The 19,697-nt window shown below is 43.9% G+C and overlaps 1 protein-coding gene across 1 annotated transcript in view; it reads right to left on the bottom strand.

Annotated features, from left to right (window-relative positions):
• Positions 1-19,697, bottom strand: part of AGBL4 (AGBL carboxypeptidase 4) — a 966,914-nt gene that overhangs the window by 64,888 nt on the left and 882,329 nt on the right. The window contains exon 11 of the mRNA XM_075286245.1: positions 14,308-14,470. Coding sequence (XP_075142346.1) covers positions 14,308-14,470 — 163 coding nt within the window. The remainder of the gene's footprint in view (positions 1-14,307; positions 14,471-19,697) is intronic.

Genomic DNA, 19,697 nt, shown 5'->3' with positions numbered 1-19,697 from the left:
CATCAGAAAGTAATCCATTGTGCAGAAGTCCTAGACAATGATTTTTTTTAATAATTATTGACTATATTATTGATATTTGTATAATTGGGTTTAATTAAAAATTCTGCCTGGTTCGGCTTCTACAGCTCACACATGTATACAGTATAATATAGCAGAATGTCATTTACACGCTGTCTGACAACTCATTCTCCAACCGTGCTCTCTCCTCTACTAAACGTTATACATGACAAGTCAAAGTTTTTACGTTAAACATCTATTTTTTTTTAGGAAATTTTGGATTTTTTGTAAAAAAATTTTGCCACTATATTTGAAATAATCCTGAAATCCTGCAGTATTGACTTTGACCACTAAGCCCAAGAATAGTGTCCTATAGGAATCCCTTTTTTAGCAATCATCTCCTTATCATCACAAGCAGGATTAACACCTCCATAGAGATAGCTCAGGATCTAACATTTACAATAGGTGAGGGTTAGAACGCAACTCCTCCACGCCACACAAGTCACTGAGCATGCCCTCAACACTCTTCCATGGAAGTCAATGAGATATCTCCATTTCCATGTGCAAAATTTTTACCCACTACTGTACAGAGTTACACTTTCTACTAGGGTTAAGCCGATCTTGAGATTTTAGGATCGATTTTGAAATCTGATTTCCGATCATTTTCTAGCTGATCGCAATCGTGAAATTTGCTCGATCGCCGATCGGGATCCAATCTTTCCCGATCCTGAACGCTCAACCCTAATTGTATATTATATATACGGTAGGATTGAGCCGATCTTGAGATTTCAAAATCCGATTTGCGAGCATTTTCCGGCTGATCTCCTTCTCGATCGAGAAATTTGCTCAATCGCCAATCTTTCCCTATCCTTCAACCCTACTTGCTACTTGATACAAGATTATGGGGATAATGTCCATCCTTAGGGAGAGACCACTTTCTCAGGTGTGTGGAGACTTATACAACCATAGTTGCTCCACTGCAAGGGAACATGGGAAGAATATGCAAATCTGTCTCCCAAGATGTAAACAGGGAGACAGTGCCTCTGTTATGCTGCCCTCTATGGGAAGCTCCCTGAACATCATGCCCGACTTTCCCAGAAGTCTTTAATGCATAATGTGGGGTTATAACTAGAGATGAGCGAACACTGTTCAGATCAGCCGATCCGAACAGCACGCACCCATAGAAATTAATGGAAGCACCTGTGATGCTGACTTTGCGGGCGGCCGGCCGGCGTCACAGGTGCTTCCATTAATTTCTATGGGTGCGTGCTGTTCGGATCGGCTGATCTGAACAGTGTTCGCTCATCTCTAGTTATAACCAAATCAATTATTCAGCTACGGACAGCACTGTCTCCCTGTTTACATCTTGGGAGACAGATTTGCATATTCTTCCCATGTTCCCTTGCAGTGGAGCAACTATGGCTGTATAAGTATCCACACGCCTGAATAGGTGGTCTCTCCCTAAGGATGGACGTTCTCCCCATAATCTGGTCTCTCAGCTTCTCACTTCTACCAAACCAATTCTCTCTACGCTGCGCTGATGAGGTCCAACCGGACAGAAACAGTGCCGTCCGTAGCTGAGAAACTGATTTGGTTATAACTAGAGATGAGCGAGTACTGTTCGGATCAGCCGATCCGAACAGCACGCACGCATTGAAATGAATGGATGCACCTGGTACTTCCGCTTTGACGCCGGCCGCTTAACCCCCGCATGCCGGCTACGTCCGCTCATTTCAATGCGTGCGTGCTGTTCGGATCAGCTGATCCGAACAGTACTCACTCATCTCTAGTTATAACCCCGCATTATGCAGTAAAGACTTCTGGGAAAGTCGGGCATGATGTTCAGGGTGCTTCCCATAGAGGGCAGCATAACAGAGGCACTGTCTCCCTGTTTACATCTTGGGAGACAGATTTGCATATTCTTCCCATGTACTTGATACAACACATATAATGTGTCATTGGTGGTTTATCTCAGTAACTACACCGTATCATGTTCATTGGATATACAGACTATGTGGGATAACGCCTTCAGCTCTGCTACGTCTGTACATATATGACATGCCCTTTATGTACAATCGGCAGGTAGACCCTATCCTATAGAATACAGGTCCATGTACATTCTATAGAATCATGTCATTGGAAGATCATAATATCACCAATGACATGAAAATTTTGATTTTGAGAGGGAATTTTAAATCAAGGAAACAGAGTACAAGTGCACGACCCTATTTAACACTCTGGATAGTGGAATGAATGCATCACATGGGTTCATGTCATTCTATACAAACCATTGAACTAAGACAGCCATAAAGATAAAGAACCTGGGAACTGGGAATTGTTTCTATTTCTATATATATAGTAATAAGCCTCTTCCCCTCCCTCCTGAAATCCTGTCCCTATGTGCCCTGTTGTACATAAATATGCAGCCTGCAGAAAGTGTTTTTAGATAGAAGAAGAAGCCGAGAACTTCGAAACGTTATATTCTGTCATCATTATGAGTTAGCCATTAGAAAAGTTATCAGCTACTGAAGACTCACAAGTTTATAGAAGAATAACTTGTTTCCATCACCTCTGCTAATGATACGTCTGGCTACGAGCCTTCTCCTTCCTTCAGAGCGGTATTTAACAGGATTCACGTCCGCCCGTCCTTAAAGGGCGCTTAATAAGAAATGGTAACTTTGTGTCGAGCATTTCCCTTTAAGGCTAATGACGGTGTCACAGATTAAGTGGTGTCTTTAGGGTCTTTCGATGCGAACTGTCAGAGCGGTGAGATGTATTAATTGCGGGTGACTTGTCAGCGGAGGTACTAAAGATAAGCAGCCACTAATGTGCGAACACGTCCACGCCTGCGGGGTCCCATTGACCCCCTTCTCAGCCTAAGGGCTTCCCTGCTCTGCTGACAGCTGGACAACAGATAACACGGACAGCCTTTACATAGCCGCTGACTCTCTATATGTAATATTCCCGGTGGTTTAACTTTAAAAAGTGAGAATTGAGGTTTTATAGCTGCGAGAGGCATCGACTGTACAAGGCGCGTTGTCAAATCATTGATTAGCGGGCTGCGGCTGACACTTTGTTTCAATAGAAGGGATCATTGAGTGATGTGCAGTAATCCTCGGACATGCTCCTGGCAATTGAACTGAGAGCATCAGCAATACTAAGGCTGAATGTGGCTCCGCAGCAGTAATTATAAGTTATCCATGAATCCCCGCCACTAGGAACCGTCTGAGACATTGCCAGGCACAAGGGACCTCCAGCTCACCGTGCCTGATCCTACAGGTCTATGTAATGCACTGTCACTTTAAATAATGGGGTGCAGGACTCCCGGGCATTATAGCATGTCATACCTGAAGAATGTTTTGCAGATGTAATATGTGCAATCCAAAGAAATACAAGGGCGGGGGGGTTATAAAGCCAAGAGTAAGACATGGACAAAAACATTTCAAAGTTTTGCAGAAAGGGGACATGAGTAAGAAAATAGTAGAATCAGGCTATATTATTTAGGGCGCACAACAGAGATTTCCCTGAACATAACCATATTTACATTTTTATAGATATACTTTTGTGCAAAATAAATAAATACAAATTTTGCAAATTAAAAAAAAAAAAAAAAAAAGTTCCTCTAACCATCTTAGTGGTGACATCTGTTGTCTTGATCGGATGTCAACAGATACGACCATGAATGCAAGAACTTTCTATGGTCTGGAATTTGTCAGAATCACTGTCATGATGTCCTTATTGTGGTCAGGTTATCTTCTCATACATGTAGTGTCCTCCTGATAACCAGCCATGATGTCCTTATTGTGGTCAGGTTATCTTCTCATACATGTAGTGTCCTCCTGATAACCAGCCATGATGTCCTTATTGTGGTCGGGTTATCTTCTCATACATGTAGTGTCCTCCTGATAACCAGCCATGATGTCCTTATTGTGGTCGGGTTATCTTCTCATACATGTAGGGTCCTCCTGATAACCAGCCACGATGTCCTTATTGTGATCAGGTTATCTTCTCATACATGTAGTGTCCTCCTGATAACCAGCCATGATGTCCTTATTGTGGTCAGGTTATCTTCTCATACATGTAGTGTCCTCCTGATATCCAGCCATGATGTCCTTATTGTGGTCAGGTTATCTTCTCATACATGTAGTGTCCTCCTGATAACCAGCCATGATGTCCTTATTGTGGTCGGGTTATCTTCTCATACATGTAGTGTCCTCCTGATAACCAGCCATGATGTCCTTATTGTGGTCAGGTTATCTTCTCATACATGTAGTGTCCTCCAGATAACCAGCCATGATGTCCTTATTGTGGTCAGGTTATCTTCTCATACATGTAGTGTCCTCCTGATAACCAGCCATGATGTCCTTATTGTGGTCGGGTTATCTTCTCATACATGTAGTGTCCTCCTGATAACCAGCCATGATGTCCTTATTGTGGTCAGGTTATCTTCTCATACATGTAGTGTCCTCCTGATAACCAGCCATGATGTCCTTATTGTGGTCAGGTTATCTTCTCATACATGTAGTGTCCTCCTGATAACCAGCCATGATGTCCTTATTGTGGTCAGGTTATCTTCTCATACATGTAGTGTCCTCCTGATAACCAGCCATGATGTCCTTATTGTGGTCGGGTTATCTTCTCATACATGTAGTGTCCTCCTGATAACCAGCCATGATGTCCTTATTGTGGTCAGGTTATTTTCTCATACATGTAGTGTCCTCCTGATAACCAGCCATGATGTCCTTATTGTGGTCGGGTTATCTTCTCATACATGTAGTGTCCTCCTGATAACCAGCCATGATGTCCTTTTTGTGGTCAGTTATCTTCTCATACATGTAGTGTCCTCCTGATAACCAGCCATGATGTCCTTATTGTGGTCGGGTTATCTTCTCATACATGTAGTGTCCTCCTGATAACCAGCCATGATGTCCTTATTGTGGTCAGGTTATTTTCTCATACATGTAGTGTCCTCCTGATAATCAGCCATGATGTCCTTATTGTGGTCGGGTTATCTTCTCATACATGTAGTGTCCTCCTGATAACCAGCCATGATGTCCTTTTTGTGGTCAGTTATCTTCTCATACATGTAGTGTCCTCCTGATAACCAGCCATGATGTCCTTATTGTGGTCGGGTTATCTTCTCATACATGTAGTGTCCTCCTGATAACCAGCCATGATGTCCTTATTGTGGTGAAGGCTTCTCTTTAAGTTACACCCTAGAGGGTCAGAATTTAGGAGCTGGTATTTCCAATCTGACGATACCAGGAATAACCCTTCCTAAGTTCTTGATCTTTATAACACCCTCATTCTCATAGGGGCCCCACATCCCTACAATAGGGCCCATATGGGTTTGGTATTATTCATCTATTTCCATGTGATCTACTCTGCATAAAGATTACTTGTAGTGTAATTTTGTCCCTAATATCCCTGACGATGAATTACTGCAGTCACATCTGTAAAGGAACTGATTGCTTTGTTCTAGACGGACTCGTAATTACAGGTCACCATAGACCGGAAAACATTTCCAAGAACAGTCGATTGTTTGTTGGCGATTTCAATCCTTTAGTAACTAATCCTATAAACATATTAATATGCATTTCGTACTGGATTGTGTGTAGCCCCGGGGTGGTCTGACTATGTTGTTTCATTCAGTAGTGGTTCAGTTACTGTAGGGAGCAGCAGCTGTCAGTACAGATCATTTCAGCACCATGGACAGATCACAGGGAAGGCTCCGAGTCCCTGGAATCTCAACGTCTGCACAAAAGAAAGTTCCAAAACCGCAACACAATGAATGATGTGCAACATCTCTGCTCAATTGAGGGTGTGCAACTGTGCAATAATGAATCTGGACCGATGAATAAAGGGATATGGAATAGGAGTGCCCCTTTAAGTGCCCGTAGTCGAATCCCGGTTCCCTTTTCTACATAACAATCTGGTATCATACCAGATTCACGGATATCAGACCGTCCATTCCTAACATCTACAAATCGCTGCGCATTGCAACTCATTTACATCTCCCCCATGCGCGCCGTCAATAGCCGGAAAAAATATATAGAAGATGCAACAACGAGACGACGAAGACGGGCTGCCATTATTGTAAATCCGCGGCATTAGCGGAATAATCGCGGGCTTTGAGTTTGTTGATCTACATTGTATTTGAAGTAAAAGAATATCAGAGAGGAGATACAAACAGAAGCTTTTCTTCTTCACGCCGCTGCCTCCGCGCCGGCTTCTTATTTAGTGTACTTAGAGAAGACAAAGGAGAAACTTTGAGGATTCTTTGGAAGGGATTAAATAAATTTGCACAGGTGACAATGAAAGACGCAGTTTTGATGTATTTTAGGTATTCAGGCCTTGAAGTGCGCGGAATATATTTATATTGTCAGCTCCTATTTGGGATGTTTAGAATCGCTTTAATATAGATGAACCTCCTGCATTGTTTGTACTTTGTTCGACTTGAGTGCGAGGCGCCGACGAGTAGGAGACGTTTTGCAGGATATTTTTCAGGGGAATTGTTGTTATTTTGGTTATTCTGGTTATCAGTAAATCTCTATGAATAAAACAAGTTTTGCAGAGTGGAGAGATTGAGGGATGCTAAGACAGATGTAATACTGACGGTAGGGGTTAATAGTCTACACGATAAAGTAGCGGTTTACAACCTGGGGCTCCCCAACTGTTGCAGGACTACAACTCCCAGCGTAGGGGAAGGGCATGGCAAGAGTGGTAGAGACTGTTTGCTGACTCAGCTATACCGAGGAGTGAATGGAAAGCCCCATACATGTCTTCACTCGCCACGGCCAAGAGATGGGGTTGTGGTATTTGCATCTATGGGCAGCGCCGCACCTCCCATGAGGCGACCTGAAGCGACCGCTTCAGGTGGCGCTATGCCAGGGCCCCGGGGAGGGCGGAAATTTTGCTTACCTAAGCCAGTCCAGTCCAGGACAAGCTGTCCTGGACTGGTTTAGCGTCACCATCACCGAGCGGTGTACTGGGGAGGCCCTGTGGACGCAGCGCTGCTCCAGCGGCCGCCCCTCACACTCAGGCAGAGAGCAGGTCCTCTCCTTGCCTGCTCTCTGCCTGCTAATGCCGCTCCGCCACGCCCCCTTCGCTTTGCTCTGCCCCCTTCACTCTGCCCCGCCCCCTCCTCCCAGGGGGAGGGGGGGTGGCTTTCTTCCAGCGGCAAAAAAGGTAGGTTCACCCCTGTCTATGCGATATTGGAACTGTAGATATGCCAAAAATGTCCAAGATGGGAAGATGCCTTTAGATGGTCTTCGAGGTCTCATGCACGTGACCAAATATGCAGGGTATTGGGGGTGGGGTAGTGACGTTATAGTGGAATACACTCAAAGAACTCTCAATGAGATCAAAGTGTTCTCCGTCCTCCATTGATTTCAATTAGGACCTGCTCTATAATAATTGGTTGTGTGTATGGTGCCGAAATTTTCTCATTTAATATATCATGTGATAAGAAACTAAAATGTAATGCATTTTATTTAAAATGTTGCTGTTTTCTGCCTAAAAAACCTCCCTAAATTCCCTGTCTTTTGGTGTCTCCCGTCTTGCTAATTTGCTGTCCACTCCTTGTTACTAGGGAAGTTCTGTCTTTAGAAGTAGGCTCTAGATGGGCGCACAGTGAGTGGAGGAGAGAGGGGCAGGTCTCTATTTACGTATCTACCCACAGCATCCCCTGCCTGTATGCTATACAAACATGAGCCTACTGCTTCTCACTGCTCACAGAGAGTGTAAGGAGAGTCTGTATACTTCTATATACTTCTGACTAGCTGCTTGTTTTATTTCTGTGTGAAACATCTTCTTACGCTAGGTTCACACTACCATTTGAGTTTCAGTACGTGACTCTTTTCCCCAATAGGAGAAAAGAAAAGTTTTGCAAGGAGGACTTTTCTTTTGAGTGTAACCATTTTTTTAAGCAGAGTTTTTGTTTTTTGGGTCACCAATAGGGTTGAGCCGATCTTGAGATTTCAGGATCGATTTTAAAATCCGATTTCAAATCATTTTCCAGCCAATTCCGATCTGATCGCGATCATGAAATTTGCTCAATCGCCGATCGGAATCCGATTTTTTCCGATCGTGATCACTCAACCCTAGTCACCAAGTGGACCTGAAGGACAGAAACTCGGAAACTAATGTAATCTTAGCACTAGTTGCATTATAACCTGGATTTCGAGTTTAGTGTCCCTGGATCCCTGATATTACAGTCACTTAGGCTTTCCTCTATTTGCTATTTTATAGTAATGATTCTAAATAGTAATACTAATAATACTAAACAATTGCAAAGAAACCGTGGATAGGGCGGCTGGCTTTTCTATATTGCCCTCATAGTGTTAGTGTGTATTTATCATCAAGGACACTCCAACCAACATCAGGCTTGGAGAGGTTTTCTACAGGGAAATGCCCATAGGGGATAATACAACCACCATATTCTATACTGCAGGCACCGACCCCCGAGAAGAGCAGTACAAATAATCGCCACTGTGATCTCCGCTACTACTACCCCCAACCTCCCTGCTTTTCTGGGTTGCTGCATGTACATGAGATAACTCCTGATTTCTCCTTTACGCTGCCGTTTCGTCCGATCCCCCGTCACCCGAAGACTGTGCCGAACATTCCAGGGAACACTAGAAACGTTCGACTGAAAATAAAAATATCAATAGAACAACAACAAAGGCAGGAGCTGGGAATCCGGCGCCCCCCACTCCGCGTGTCTCCATGTGTCATTATCGTCACGGCGCCTTTTAGAAGCCGTATTAGAGGTTGACAGCATTATCACTGCGAAATAACTTTAAAAGTCTATAATTTGTAAGTGTATGCTTTCAGCAACATTAAATTGTTTGAAGCGATCGCTATAAACCTGACAGGATCAGACAGAACATTTGATAACACAATTTCCATGTATGCCAAGCGGGGAAAAGTAAATAGTCGTCACTGCCGATGGCTCTGGGTTTTCTTACTTCGGTTAACCCCTCTCTCCCCAGTGACTTAGTTTTTCCGTCTAACATACAGCGCTCAGCCATGAGAGGTATAGCCAGTAACAATGGGATATATTAGATACGAGCTCACCTCTCGCATTGGAGAAATGCAAGGACATGAACGACATAGACTTGGGTAGTGATGGCGTACTTGGAGTATCTCTAAGTGGCAGGTCTTGTGGGTTGTTCCTTGTATACTGGTGTTACTTCCTACTAGAGTTGAGTCGGGTTTGGAAAAGATCGGATCCTGATCGGTGATCGTGCAAATTTCATGATCCGATCAGAAAATGATCGGAAATCAGATTTTGAAATCCCAAGATTGGCTCAACTCTAAAAGTGACTTTTTCCATAGAGAAGCATTGACTAGGTTTGAGCGATCGGTTTCAGAAAAGATCGGATCCCGATCGGTGATCGAGTAAATTTCACGATCGCCAATCGGCTGGAAAATGATCGGAAATCGGATTTTAAACTCTCAAGATCGGCTCAATTCTAAAAGTGACTTTTGCCATAGAGAAGCATTGACTAGGTTTGAGTGATCGGGTTCGGAAAATATCAGATTCCGATCGGCGATCGAGCAACTTTCACGATCGGGATCGGCTGGAAAATGATTGGAAATCGGATTTTAAAATCGATCCAGAAATCTCAAGATCAGCTCAACCCTACTTCCTACCAAAAGTGATCCAAGGAAAGACAACTCAATAAAGATGGGCGAACCCCAGGAAATTTGTTTCATCTCGTGTTTGGCTGGCTCCAAACTTTTTCAGATAAAACCAGATGGGAAATTATTATACTCTCTGGTCTGGGTGCAGGATTAGAGGAGGTGACAAAACTAAAAAAACAGATTTAGGCCACAGCAAAAAAAAAAAAAATAGCATCGTGTTTTTTGCCGTAGCACTTTTCTCAGAAAGTCTGCAGAGGTTTCCTTATCCATTACACCTATAGGAAAACAGATGGCATTTCTGTAGGTATAATTGACCTGTTGCGATGTACAAAACCGCAACGGTTTTGGAAATTGCAGCATTTCCTCTGCGCGTATTGGATTTGCCAGTGACTGAAAAGTCAAACCGTGGCGTTTACGCCATCTGGCCTTATACTCATCTACCATTACCTCTTCTGGGTCTCTTCGCAGCATCCGGTGCTCTATATCTTCCTCCTCACACTTCTTCTATGACATCATGTGACCAGGGTCACCACGGAGGGCCTCAGTGGTAACATGGGCACGCTGAGCGTCACAAAAAATTAACAATTTGGAATGTTCGGGTTGATTTCGATTCATTTCTACAACTGAATATCTAGTGACAGGGTCCTGGTAGAGATGGGCAAGCCCCAAGAGATGTGGTTCACAAATATTCAGAGAGTTCATTGGGAAAATTTGTTTCCAGTCCCCAGGTCACTGCGGAGGCCTTTTATTGGGCCTCAGTGGACATGCCGGAAGCACTGACGTCATCACTAGAGATGTGCGAACAGTAAAATGTTCGAGGTTCGATATTCGTTTCGAGTAGCCCCTCAATATTCGACTACTCGAATGGAATATCGAACCCTATTATAGTCTATGGAGGGAAAATGCTCGTTTCAGGGGTAGGCAACGTTCGATCAAATTATACTTACCAAGTCCACGAGTGAGAAGTCTTCTCCGTGCAGCTTCCCCGCGGCATCTTCAGGCTCTGAATTCACTCTGCCAGGTATCGGGCCTAGGCAGAGCCGACTGCGCATGCCCGCACTACAGGCAGACATGCGCAGTCGGCTCTGCCCAGGCCCGATGCCTGGCAGAGTGAATGAAGAGCTGGAAGACGCCGCGGGGAAGCTGCATGGAGAAGACTTCTAAAGGTAGGAGAAGAACCTACCATTGATTGGCCGACTGTATAGCATTCGGCCAATCAATGCTTTTTCTGCATCGAACTTTTACATTTGAACAGCGAGTGATACTCGATCGAGTACGAGTATTTCGAATACCGTAGTATTCGGTCGAATACCTACTCGATCGAATACTACTTGCTCATCTCTAGTCATCACCCCTTGATGATACCTGCGCTCTTGTGGGATCTTCGTACCTACTATCAAAAGTAGACCAAGGAAGGCCGACTGAAGAACTGCTTAGAGAGTTGGTGAACCTTGCAAAATCTAGCATACAAGGTAAGGCAGACCCGGGCCCATATACAAGCCTGTATAATGAATGCACATATAGGGCCACAGACCTTCACGCTATCGTCATGAGCCGTCCCCACCATGCGAATATGGCTTACAAAGCAGAATAGTAATATAATGGAGCCCGAATATGAATTCACTTAATTTTCTACTGTCACATTATGGAGACATTTACATACGTACATTCGTCAAATATTCAAAGTGATCTTTCATGGCGGAGACATTTTATTATAGCTGACATTTCTCTGACATTTTCTTTTAAAGGAGAAATGAAGGTAATTTGTTTTTCATAAAATCAAATTTATTATTTAACATTATTATTTTTTTTTTTTATTCCAAGCCTTTTTTAGAATTTCAGTAGACAATGGCCGCCAAGGGGGAAGGGGGGGGGCTTGTATCAGATGGGGGTATTACTAATATCAGTCAGATCTGGGGATGTGGAAAATCAATTTACTCCTGCTTAAAGCGATAGTTTTTGCTGTCCTGGATATGATGGAGACAAGCTGAACTCGATGATATATCCGCTATATGGTAAGGAGCTGGATTTCTGAGCAAGTCCTTACAGGACTCCTGGGAAGATTATACAACGGTACCAGATGTAAGGCCTAATTCACACGGGGCAAGGGGGCGTATTTTGGTCCTGATTTTGACAGAGTAGGCCCAAATGAATGGGCCTAGCCTAGACCGGACGCCGGGGCTGCATCAGCCGCGGAATCCGCCTGAAGAAAGGGCAACTCGGTTCATGCAACATGCCGCTCATGGAAAAAAGTAAGCTAGCGGTCTACATAGACCGCTATTGTGAGGGGGCAGCACCAAAATCCGGAACGGGGCCTAATGCTGCAGATACAGTATAATGTGCACAATGGGAGACCATGGGGTCCTATAGTAAAATTTAGAAGGGAACTACCATCAGTCTATCCTCCATAGTCAGCACTGACCACCTCTTCTATCTGAGTGTAGATAGGCCCCCATAATTGTTAGGCCCCATAGTAAAAGCTATGTCTGGTAGTTCGAACCCTGCCCCCCTCCCCTAATTCCCAGGGCAGAACTTATTTCCCTTGTTCATCCAGGGATAGCAGTAAAAAAAAAAAATCATTTCATGTCCAGCAAATTACGAGAACGCTGCCCGGATCATTGCCATAGACTGTAAATAGTAGAACATGGAGGTGCCACCGATCTGATATTTCATGTCAGAAAGAAATGGAGATTTAATCTGGATACATTGCGGCTGCCGTGATTCTCAGCTAGTGTGACTCTATCTGCGCTGGGACATGAAATGCTGCCTCACAGAAGAATAAGAAGAGAAATGACTATGACAGGAGGAGATATCACAGCCAGAAGTGTCTGTCTTGTTGCAAATCAAATTAGCGGCGGAGAATCTGCTTCTCATTGATGGAATTTCCGGCGCCCGTCCGCTAACTCACCTGCTTTATTTGCTGATCTTTGCTAAGCAGGGTCATTTTTTTTTTTACCTCCAGACCTCATAGTGCTGTAATCCAGGCTTCCAGTAATCTGACTGATCTCCAACATGGCTCGAGCCTTCCGACTGTGGATGGACGCAGTGTATAAAGTCTACCAGATAAACTCTGATCTGCATAAGCCCGGTTGATCCCTCGCAGCCTGGAAATGGTGCAGAAAAAAAAATAACTTTCTTCCAGGAAGATGAAATTTGATATTATGCACTTTGTAGAGTCTTCATGTAAAAGGAGCTACAGGTTCCTCGTATTGTAAGGTTTATTCTGGGACGTGTGGAGGAATTGGGCATAAAGAGTGGGGATTTGGGGTGTGAGACCTATTCGGTCACACAAGGTTTTCACTATGATCAACACTAGAGATGGGTGAATCGGTTTCTTAAGGAACTGGTTTCAACCAGGATAACAAATGGTGGTTCACTTCTGGCTGCCACATTGTACTTTGGGGTCTGAAGAAGCCTAATAGGTATAATTGGTGGAACACCAGTAGAGGTGACCAAAAGAAGCTTTCATACTCACCTTCTGTTTCCTCTTTTTGGGCCTCCTCAGAGACATCTGGGGCTCTACTATGACATCATGCACCTAGGCCCAATCATAGGCATGCACAGTGACCCCGGGTGCATGACATCACAGGAGAGCAACTGACGTCACCAAGGAGGCAGAGAGAGAGAGTGTCCCAAGGCCCAGCTCACATAGGGGTTTGCGTCATCTCCAATGGGTCTCACGTCTCAGGTCCGTTACACTAATTTTTGGGTGAACTCAAGGTTCCAATCCAAGACTGGCACAGAAACACACTGCACTGATGGGTGACTGCAGCAGAGTTCCAACCAGGGGCATAACTTGAGGGGGTGCAGATGGTGCAGTCGCATCGGGGCCCAGGAGCCTTGGGAGCCCATAAGCACTGGTATCAGTTTTGAGATTGCAGCTTCCATCTGACCCATAAACCAAGGAGACCCACAGATTACCCCTAACCACACTAAGGTTTATTAAACGTCTTAGCTCCCGTAACCATCACTATCAAGTGTAGGGATGAGGTAGGGGCTCCCGGACAAAAGATTACACCGGGGCCCACAAGACTTTAGTTACACCACCTGACATGACTAAAAAGTGTCTGACTGAAACATATGAAGGCTGTACCTTAAGCGGTGCAATAAGGATACTGCCTGGTGTATAGCCAAAAGGTGTAGCTGGGTTCTGCCCATTTAGGACAATCATTGTGCCGCCCTATTCCAAGAAAATGCTTAATCCAAGATGGCGCCATGACTCAGCAGTAGCATAAAACATAGCTCAGCAATGGTACAAGGACGCAGTGTCATTCCTCACAGTTATAGTGTTGGATAAGACACATCTACAATTCAGAACATAAACCGTACCACAGTCCAGCGGGGGTGAGACCCCAACATGTCACCCATCTACGACCATACTTGTGGATGGGGTGGCTTCCACCATCTTACAAAAACCAATGTCTTCAATGGTGGCCAATAAAGCTTTAGTCTCTAGTCAACTGCATGAATAATAAACTCTCTAAATTATTGAGAATTAGGAGAATTATTGGGAACAGGATCAAGATCCATAAATTCTTCTAGCATTGGTGTATGTTTTGTTGCTTTATCTGGTGCCATTGGTACCCGCACACGCATGATCTTCCTTACCTTTAGTTCCTCCTTACCAGGTTTCTATGTCGAACCCTTGTTCTAAAAGGATACAAGATTCCTCGGTGTAAGGAATAGCTGAGGAGGCTCCGCTCAGCATGTAGCTATAGAAGGAGACTTCCAAGGTGTAACAATATGAAGAGTTGTCCAGAAGACCTCCAAGAAATCTTCTGCCAGTTCCGGCTTTCATCGTGTCTCGGTTGAAGGAAGTGCTTGACTATAAAAGAAAAAATAATTAGGTTAAAATGTAAAATCTACCCTGATACTTTATACATGGCAAGCTGAGGTTGTCTAGTCACCCTTCCTGGGACCAAAGATGGTTTAACACTTTGGTAGGCCCATTGCAAGGTTTTTGGGTTTTCTTTAAGTCAGCCCCCCATCCACTCCACTTAGACATACTTGACCCACACAAATTATAATAGACCCACATAGTATAATGCCCCGTAGTGGCCCTCACATAGTGTAATGCCTCCTTAATGGACCCATACAATATAATGCTCCTCAATGACCCATCACACAGTCAAAAGCACCCATAAAATGTCCTCACAGTGACCCCTCATACATCAATCTGTCCTCCCCAGTGGCCCCTTAGACATTAACCTGTAGCCCTCCCAAGGGCCCTTCAGACATTAAAATTTAACCCCCATGGCGCTTCAAACATTAAACATTCCCACCATGGCCACGGAATCCTGCAGGTCTGATCTTATTGACTTGCTTGTATGTCTAACCATAGAGACTTCTGGATCATTTGAGGTCAGACTATTGGAATTTTCCCAGATCATCTCCCATGACATTTATTCCTTAGATAATACAGTACAGATGTAGCACGTGCCAAACCCAAAGCTGGCGGCCTACATTATTAATGTCCAGACAGTGTCTAGCATCAGGAGATTATATGACAGTCCCCAGTAGTAGTTCTGCACAGATCTGCTGTCGTTGAAGCATTGGAGAAGACATTGTCCTCCTCCATTACATCTTCGATGGCTGGACTGCAGGGTGGAGCCAGTCTGGATTTGGACGACACCTTAAAGAGAATCCATACAGTATACGTATATCTTGTTAAATCTGGTCTGAATAATTTTAGCCATCTTGGGTCATTGTTGGTGTTTTTCTTGGACCTTCATGGCGGTAGATCTGGGTAAATGGACCCTTAGAGTATGTCTGGTCAACATTGTCAGATAAGAGAGAAGAGAGTCAGTAATAAAACCTGGACTCCAGCGCCTTGGTCATGGACAAGTCCATAGATAACCAGAATTATTACCAGTCCTCCCTCTCTGTCACTGATATATGGAGGACGGGGAAGACTCATTCATTTGGCCATAGGCTTGACCTTGGGGCAGAGAGATGAAGAACACAATACCTTCATAGTGGTGAGAAGAAGACTCGTCATGGACTATTGTTAAGGTCAGAACAGAAGTTGCCAAAATGAAAGGCTACCGTGACATAGACGGAGAATGGACAACCTAAGGTCATCCACCTCAGATGTTCTTCACCTCCTTTCATCATGGCAGCAAAATGATGGCCAGATATGGCGGCAAAGATCCAAAGTAGGTCGAAAAATCAATAGAATAATTCCAATGTCTCAAAAAATGGCCCAAATAAACTTGATATACAAGATGAGACTTCACTTTTATCGATAGAACTAAAACCCCCAATACACATCTCAGAGTCTCCAAGGACTCTCGCGGATGCCTATTAAGTCCTATGGTAGCAATATAAATTTATGGGGGTAGCGGTAGAGATAAAACTCCACGATCCAATGTTACCATAAAGGGTACAAACGTATACATGTATATGGATCATTGAGTGCATACATATATACTTATTGCTCCGGGGTCACCTATAGGCATCTATAGCATCTGTACCTATAGGTAAATTTGCAGGTTTATGTGCTGCAAATATCTACCAATTTATCAGAAATGTGATGTATATATTATATACACATCTAGGCGTACAAGAATCCATCTAAGTATTAACCCCTTAGTGCCGAGCTTTAACCCCGTATCTGCTGCAGTTCCATATTACTGTTTGCATCTCATAAATTACGGGCTATCTCTGGCAGCGCAGACCCCTGATGGATACCACCTTGGGGAACTTAAAATGGAGCAGACGCTGAATAAATGACATATAAGTGGTAAATTCCAATTTCACGTTCCGTGCGCCCGGCTCTGGCAGTTAATTTTAAAACAACACCCCGAGGTCAGGCAGGATTGGACTCTCTGCCACCATATGACAAGGCTGTCCTATTTATTTCAGTTTTTCTTCAGGGCTATGTTCCTAGTAGAGGAACTGGGAAAAACACACATCTTTTACAGTCTGTTAGTCTCTGTCACCAATACACGCCTGCAAAAATCTGCGTGTTGTATCAGCATGGCCAAGAAGAGCCTTGTGCCCACAGGACAGAACAAGTGGCTGGAGCTTTAGACTAGAAAATATCAAAATTGGCCCCGGGAAGCTCTTTTTTTTTTGTTAACAGATTGAACTGTATTTATTTTTCAATTGTCCCAGAAAATATTGCAAAGTGGTCTGCACGCTCGACTTGTCCAGCGACGGACCTGCTAGTCAACGTGGCACTGTGGAGCCTGCAAAGAATGTCATGGTGCAGTGGGACGGGTGCACGGGGATAGCGGAGGACGAATGAGAATAATAGATAGGGGGCAATGAATTATAGATATTAAAGTGGCGTGAAGTGGACTGATGCAAGCAACATGATCATGTGATATGGAACACGATGAAGAGCATTGCCACCATTAGGCTAAAGCCTTATATAGCATTGACGCACCTTGTTTTTTTGCAGTTTTTGCGGCAATTTTTTAAGTCATATTCAATGGTGGATTGAGCAGAAGGGAAGAGTTTGAGATTCCTATATACTTCCCATTACCTTTGTAGCCATTGCTGGGTTTGGCTCAAAGAACCGCAGCAAAATCTGCTGCAACAATAAAGGAAAAACAGCTTTTCTGCAACCTGGGGCGTCAGCCTTAGACTAATGCCCCACTTTAATGTAGACTGTGAGCCCCATATAGGGATCACAATGCATATTTTTTCCGCTATCAGTATGTCTTTGTAGAATGGGAGCAAATCCATGCAAGCACAGGGAGAACATACAAACTCCTTGCAGATGTTGTTCCTGGCAGGATTCAAACCCAGGACTCCAGCACTGAAAGGCTGCAGTGCTAATCACTGAGCCACCATGCAGCTCCTGAAACTCAGCAAAATGCAACAAAATTTGCAACAAAAAAATCTGCATTTCTGAATTCTTAGGCTTAGGCCCCACATTGCAGAAACACAACTTTTTTTGTTGCAGATTTTGTTGCGATTTTTTGAGCCAAAGCCAAAAATGACTACAAAAGGAATGGGAAACATATAGGAAGTTCTTATACTTCTAACTTCTGCCCAGTCCACTTCTGCCTTTGGCTCAAAAAACTGCAACAAAAAAAGTTGCGTTTCTGTAATGTGGGGCCTTAGCCTAAGACTTCAGAAATGCAGATTTTTTTTGTTGCAAATTTTGCTGCATTTTTTTGGAGCCAAAACCAAGAATGACTATAAAAGGAATGGGAAATACATAGGAAGTTCTAATATTTTTCCTTTCTGTGCAATCCATTCTTGGCCTTGGCTCAAAAACATAGCAACATTTGCAACAAGAAAGGAACGTTAGCCCAGAGGGTTGTCCAGGAAAAATCATACTCACCTATCCCCCGCATTCTGTGGTTGGGGTCCTGGTGCTATGTCCTGGGTGCTGGAAGGCCTGCACCCTACGTGACCACTGATAAGGAGCCAGTGATGTATGTGGGTATCGTCACTGACCACTGAGGCCACTGATTGGTTTCAGTAGTCACATGGGGTGCAAGACTTCTGGCATCCAGGACACGACGCAAGGACTGAACGGACATCGATGGTGGACAATGGAGGGCTGGATACAAGTATATAATTACTTTTTTGCTACACCTCCTTTAAATAATAATAAAAAATCTTCTTAAATCTAAAAAAGTTACAAAGTAAATCTAATTCTTTGACTTATTTTATCTTTGGTGTTCTTCCAGCTTTTGCTGTGATGTGACGGGTCTCAAGGGCATCATGACATTGGCGTCCCCATCACGTCACCCAAGAGCATGGAAGATGGCCATGATAGAGTCTAGGATGCTACGAGGGATCCCAGAAGACATGAGGGAAGGTATATTATTATTTTGTACCTCCCCTCGGCCTCCGCTTATTATAAATATCAGCAACCTCCCGAATATTGCCAAACGAGTTTCGTGAGGGTCACCGCTCTCAACGCATCCTATGACATAACGGATAATCCTCCCCCATCATTGCTTTGTGACCTTGGTCTTGTTTTTTTGCAACGTAGCCAGACCACAAGATATACGGCCGCCCTCCGTTTCGCTGACGTCCAGGTTCCAAAGCTGTTTAGAGTGTAAATCAACCATCTCTAAGCAGGTTATGTCCAGCTCTGTACCATTCACTTATCCACTCACTGGAGGGAGAAAACGTCAAGGTTAACAAACCACTACAACTTTGTTAAGTGCAGCACAGGATGGGTAATATAATGCGCCGAGTTTTTCTGTCAGCAGCTGACAATTCATCCTTTTAAAGAGATACGGGCTCCGGAGGATCTCCGAGGCAGAGACGAGATTAAAGTAGAAGTGAAAATCATTCAGTCTGTGCTTAGTATATTGTGACAATCCTGTGATTAGAATACAGAGCAGAGAGCTGTACGCCGAGTCCGGGCCAAAGAAGATGGCGATTGTGGGGGTGTAGACACGCTGGGGCATAGGTGCGATAATGGTGGAAAGGAAAAAATAACATTAAAGGGAATGCATCACCAAAAATGACCTACTTTTTAAAGTTTTTATGTTAAATATATGTGTTAAGAATTTTTTATAATTTTTTTCTTTATATTTTTTTTAAAATGTAATAAATCCTGTAATTTCAACTCTGACCACTTAGCCTAATAATAGACAGACACTTGCCAATTCTATATTGGTTTTCTTTGCAGGAGCTCAATAGATAAAACCCCCAGTGACCCATCATGATGTCATTACTGACAATAGATGATGTCACATTTTATCTCTTCCCCTTCCCTGCACAGAACATGTCTAGAAGACTCTTACAGACACCTCAATGAGTCGGTTCCAGCCACACCCCTGGTACACCAAACAGCTCACTTGCATACAGATTGAAAGATGATATTCTGAGCAGTAAGCAGTCAACCACGTCTCATCTGCACATTTTGCATTTCCCTTTCCTTCTCTATGTGGACCCACACGGCCATGAAGATAACGTATCTGTAGACACAAGCTTCCCATCATTCCCATGCCTCGTCAGTGCCCCACACCCAATCACCGTGCCCCCTATGGTGCCATCACCTCTCCATAGTATCCTTCCTTCACTATAGGCTGCTGATTTGTATCATAAATCTTCTTCCCCTGTTTCTGTCCAGTGCA

Source organism: Leptodactylus fuscus, chromosome 9 (assembly GCF_031893055.1).
Source record: "Leptodactylus fuscus isolate aLepFus1 chromosome 9, aLepFus1.hap2, whole genome shotgun sequence".
Lineage (NCBI taxonomy): Eukaryota > Metazoa > Chordata > Amphibia > Anura > Leptodactylidae > Leptodactylus > Leptodactylus fuscus.
Note: the sequence above shows the minus strand (reverse complement) of the source record. Positions and strands in the feature narration are given on the sequence as shown.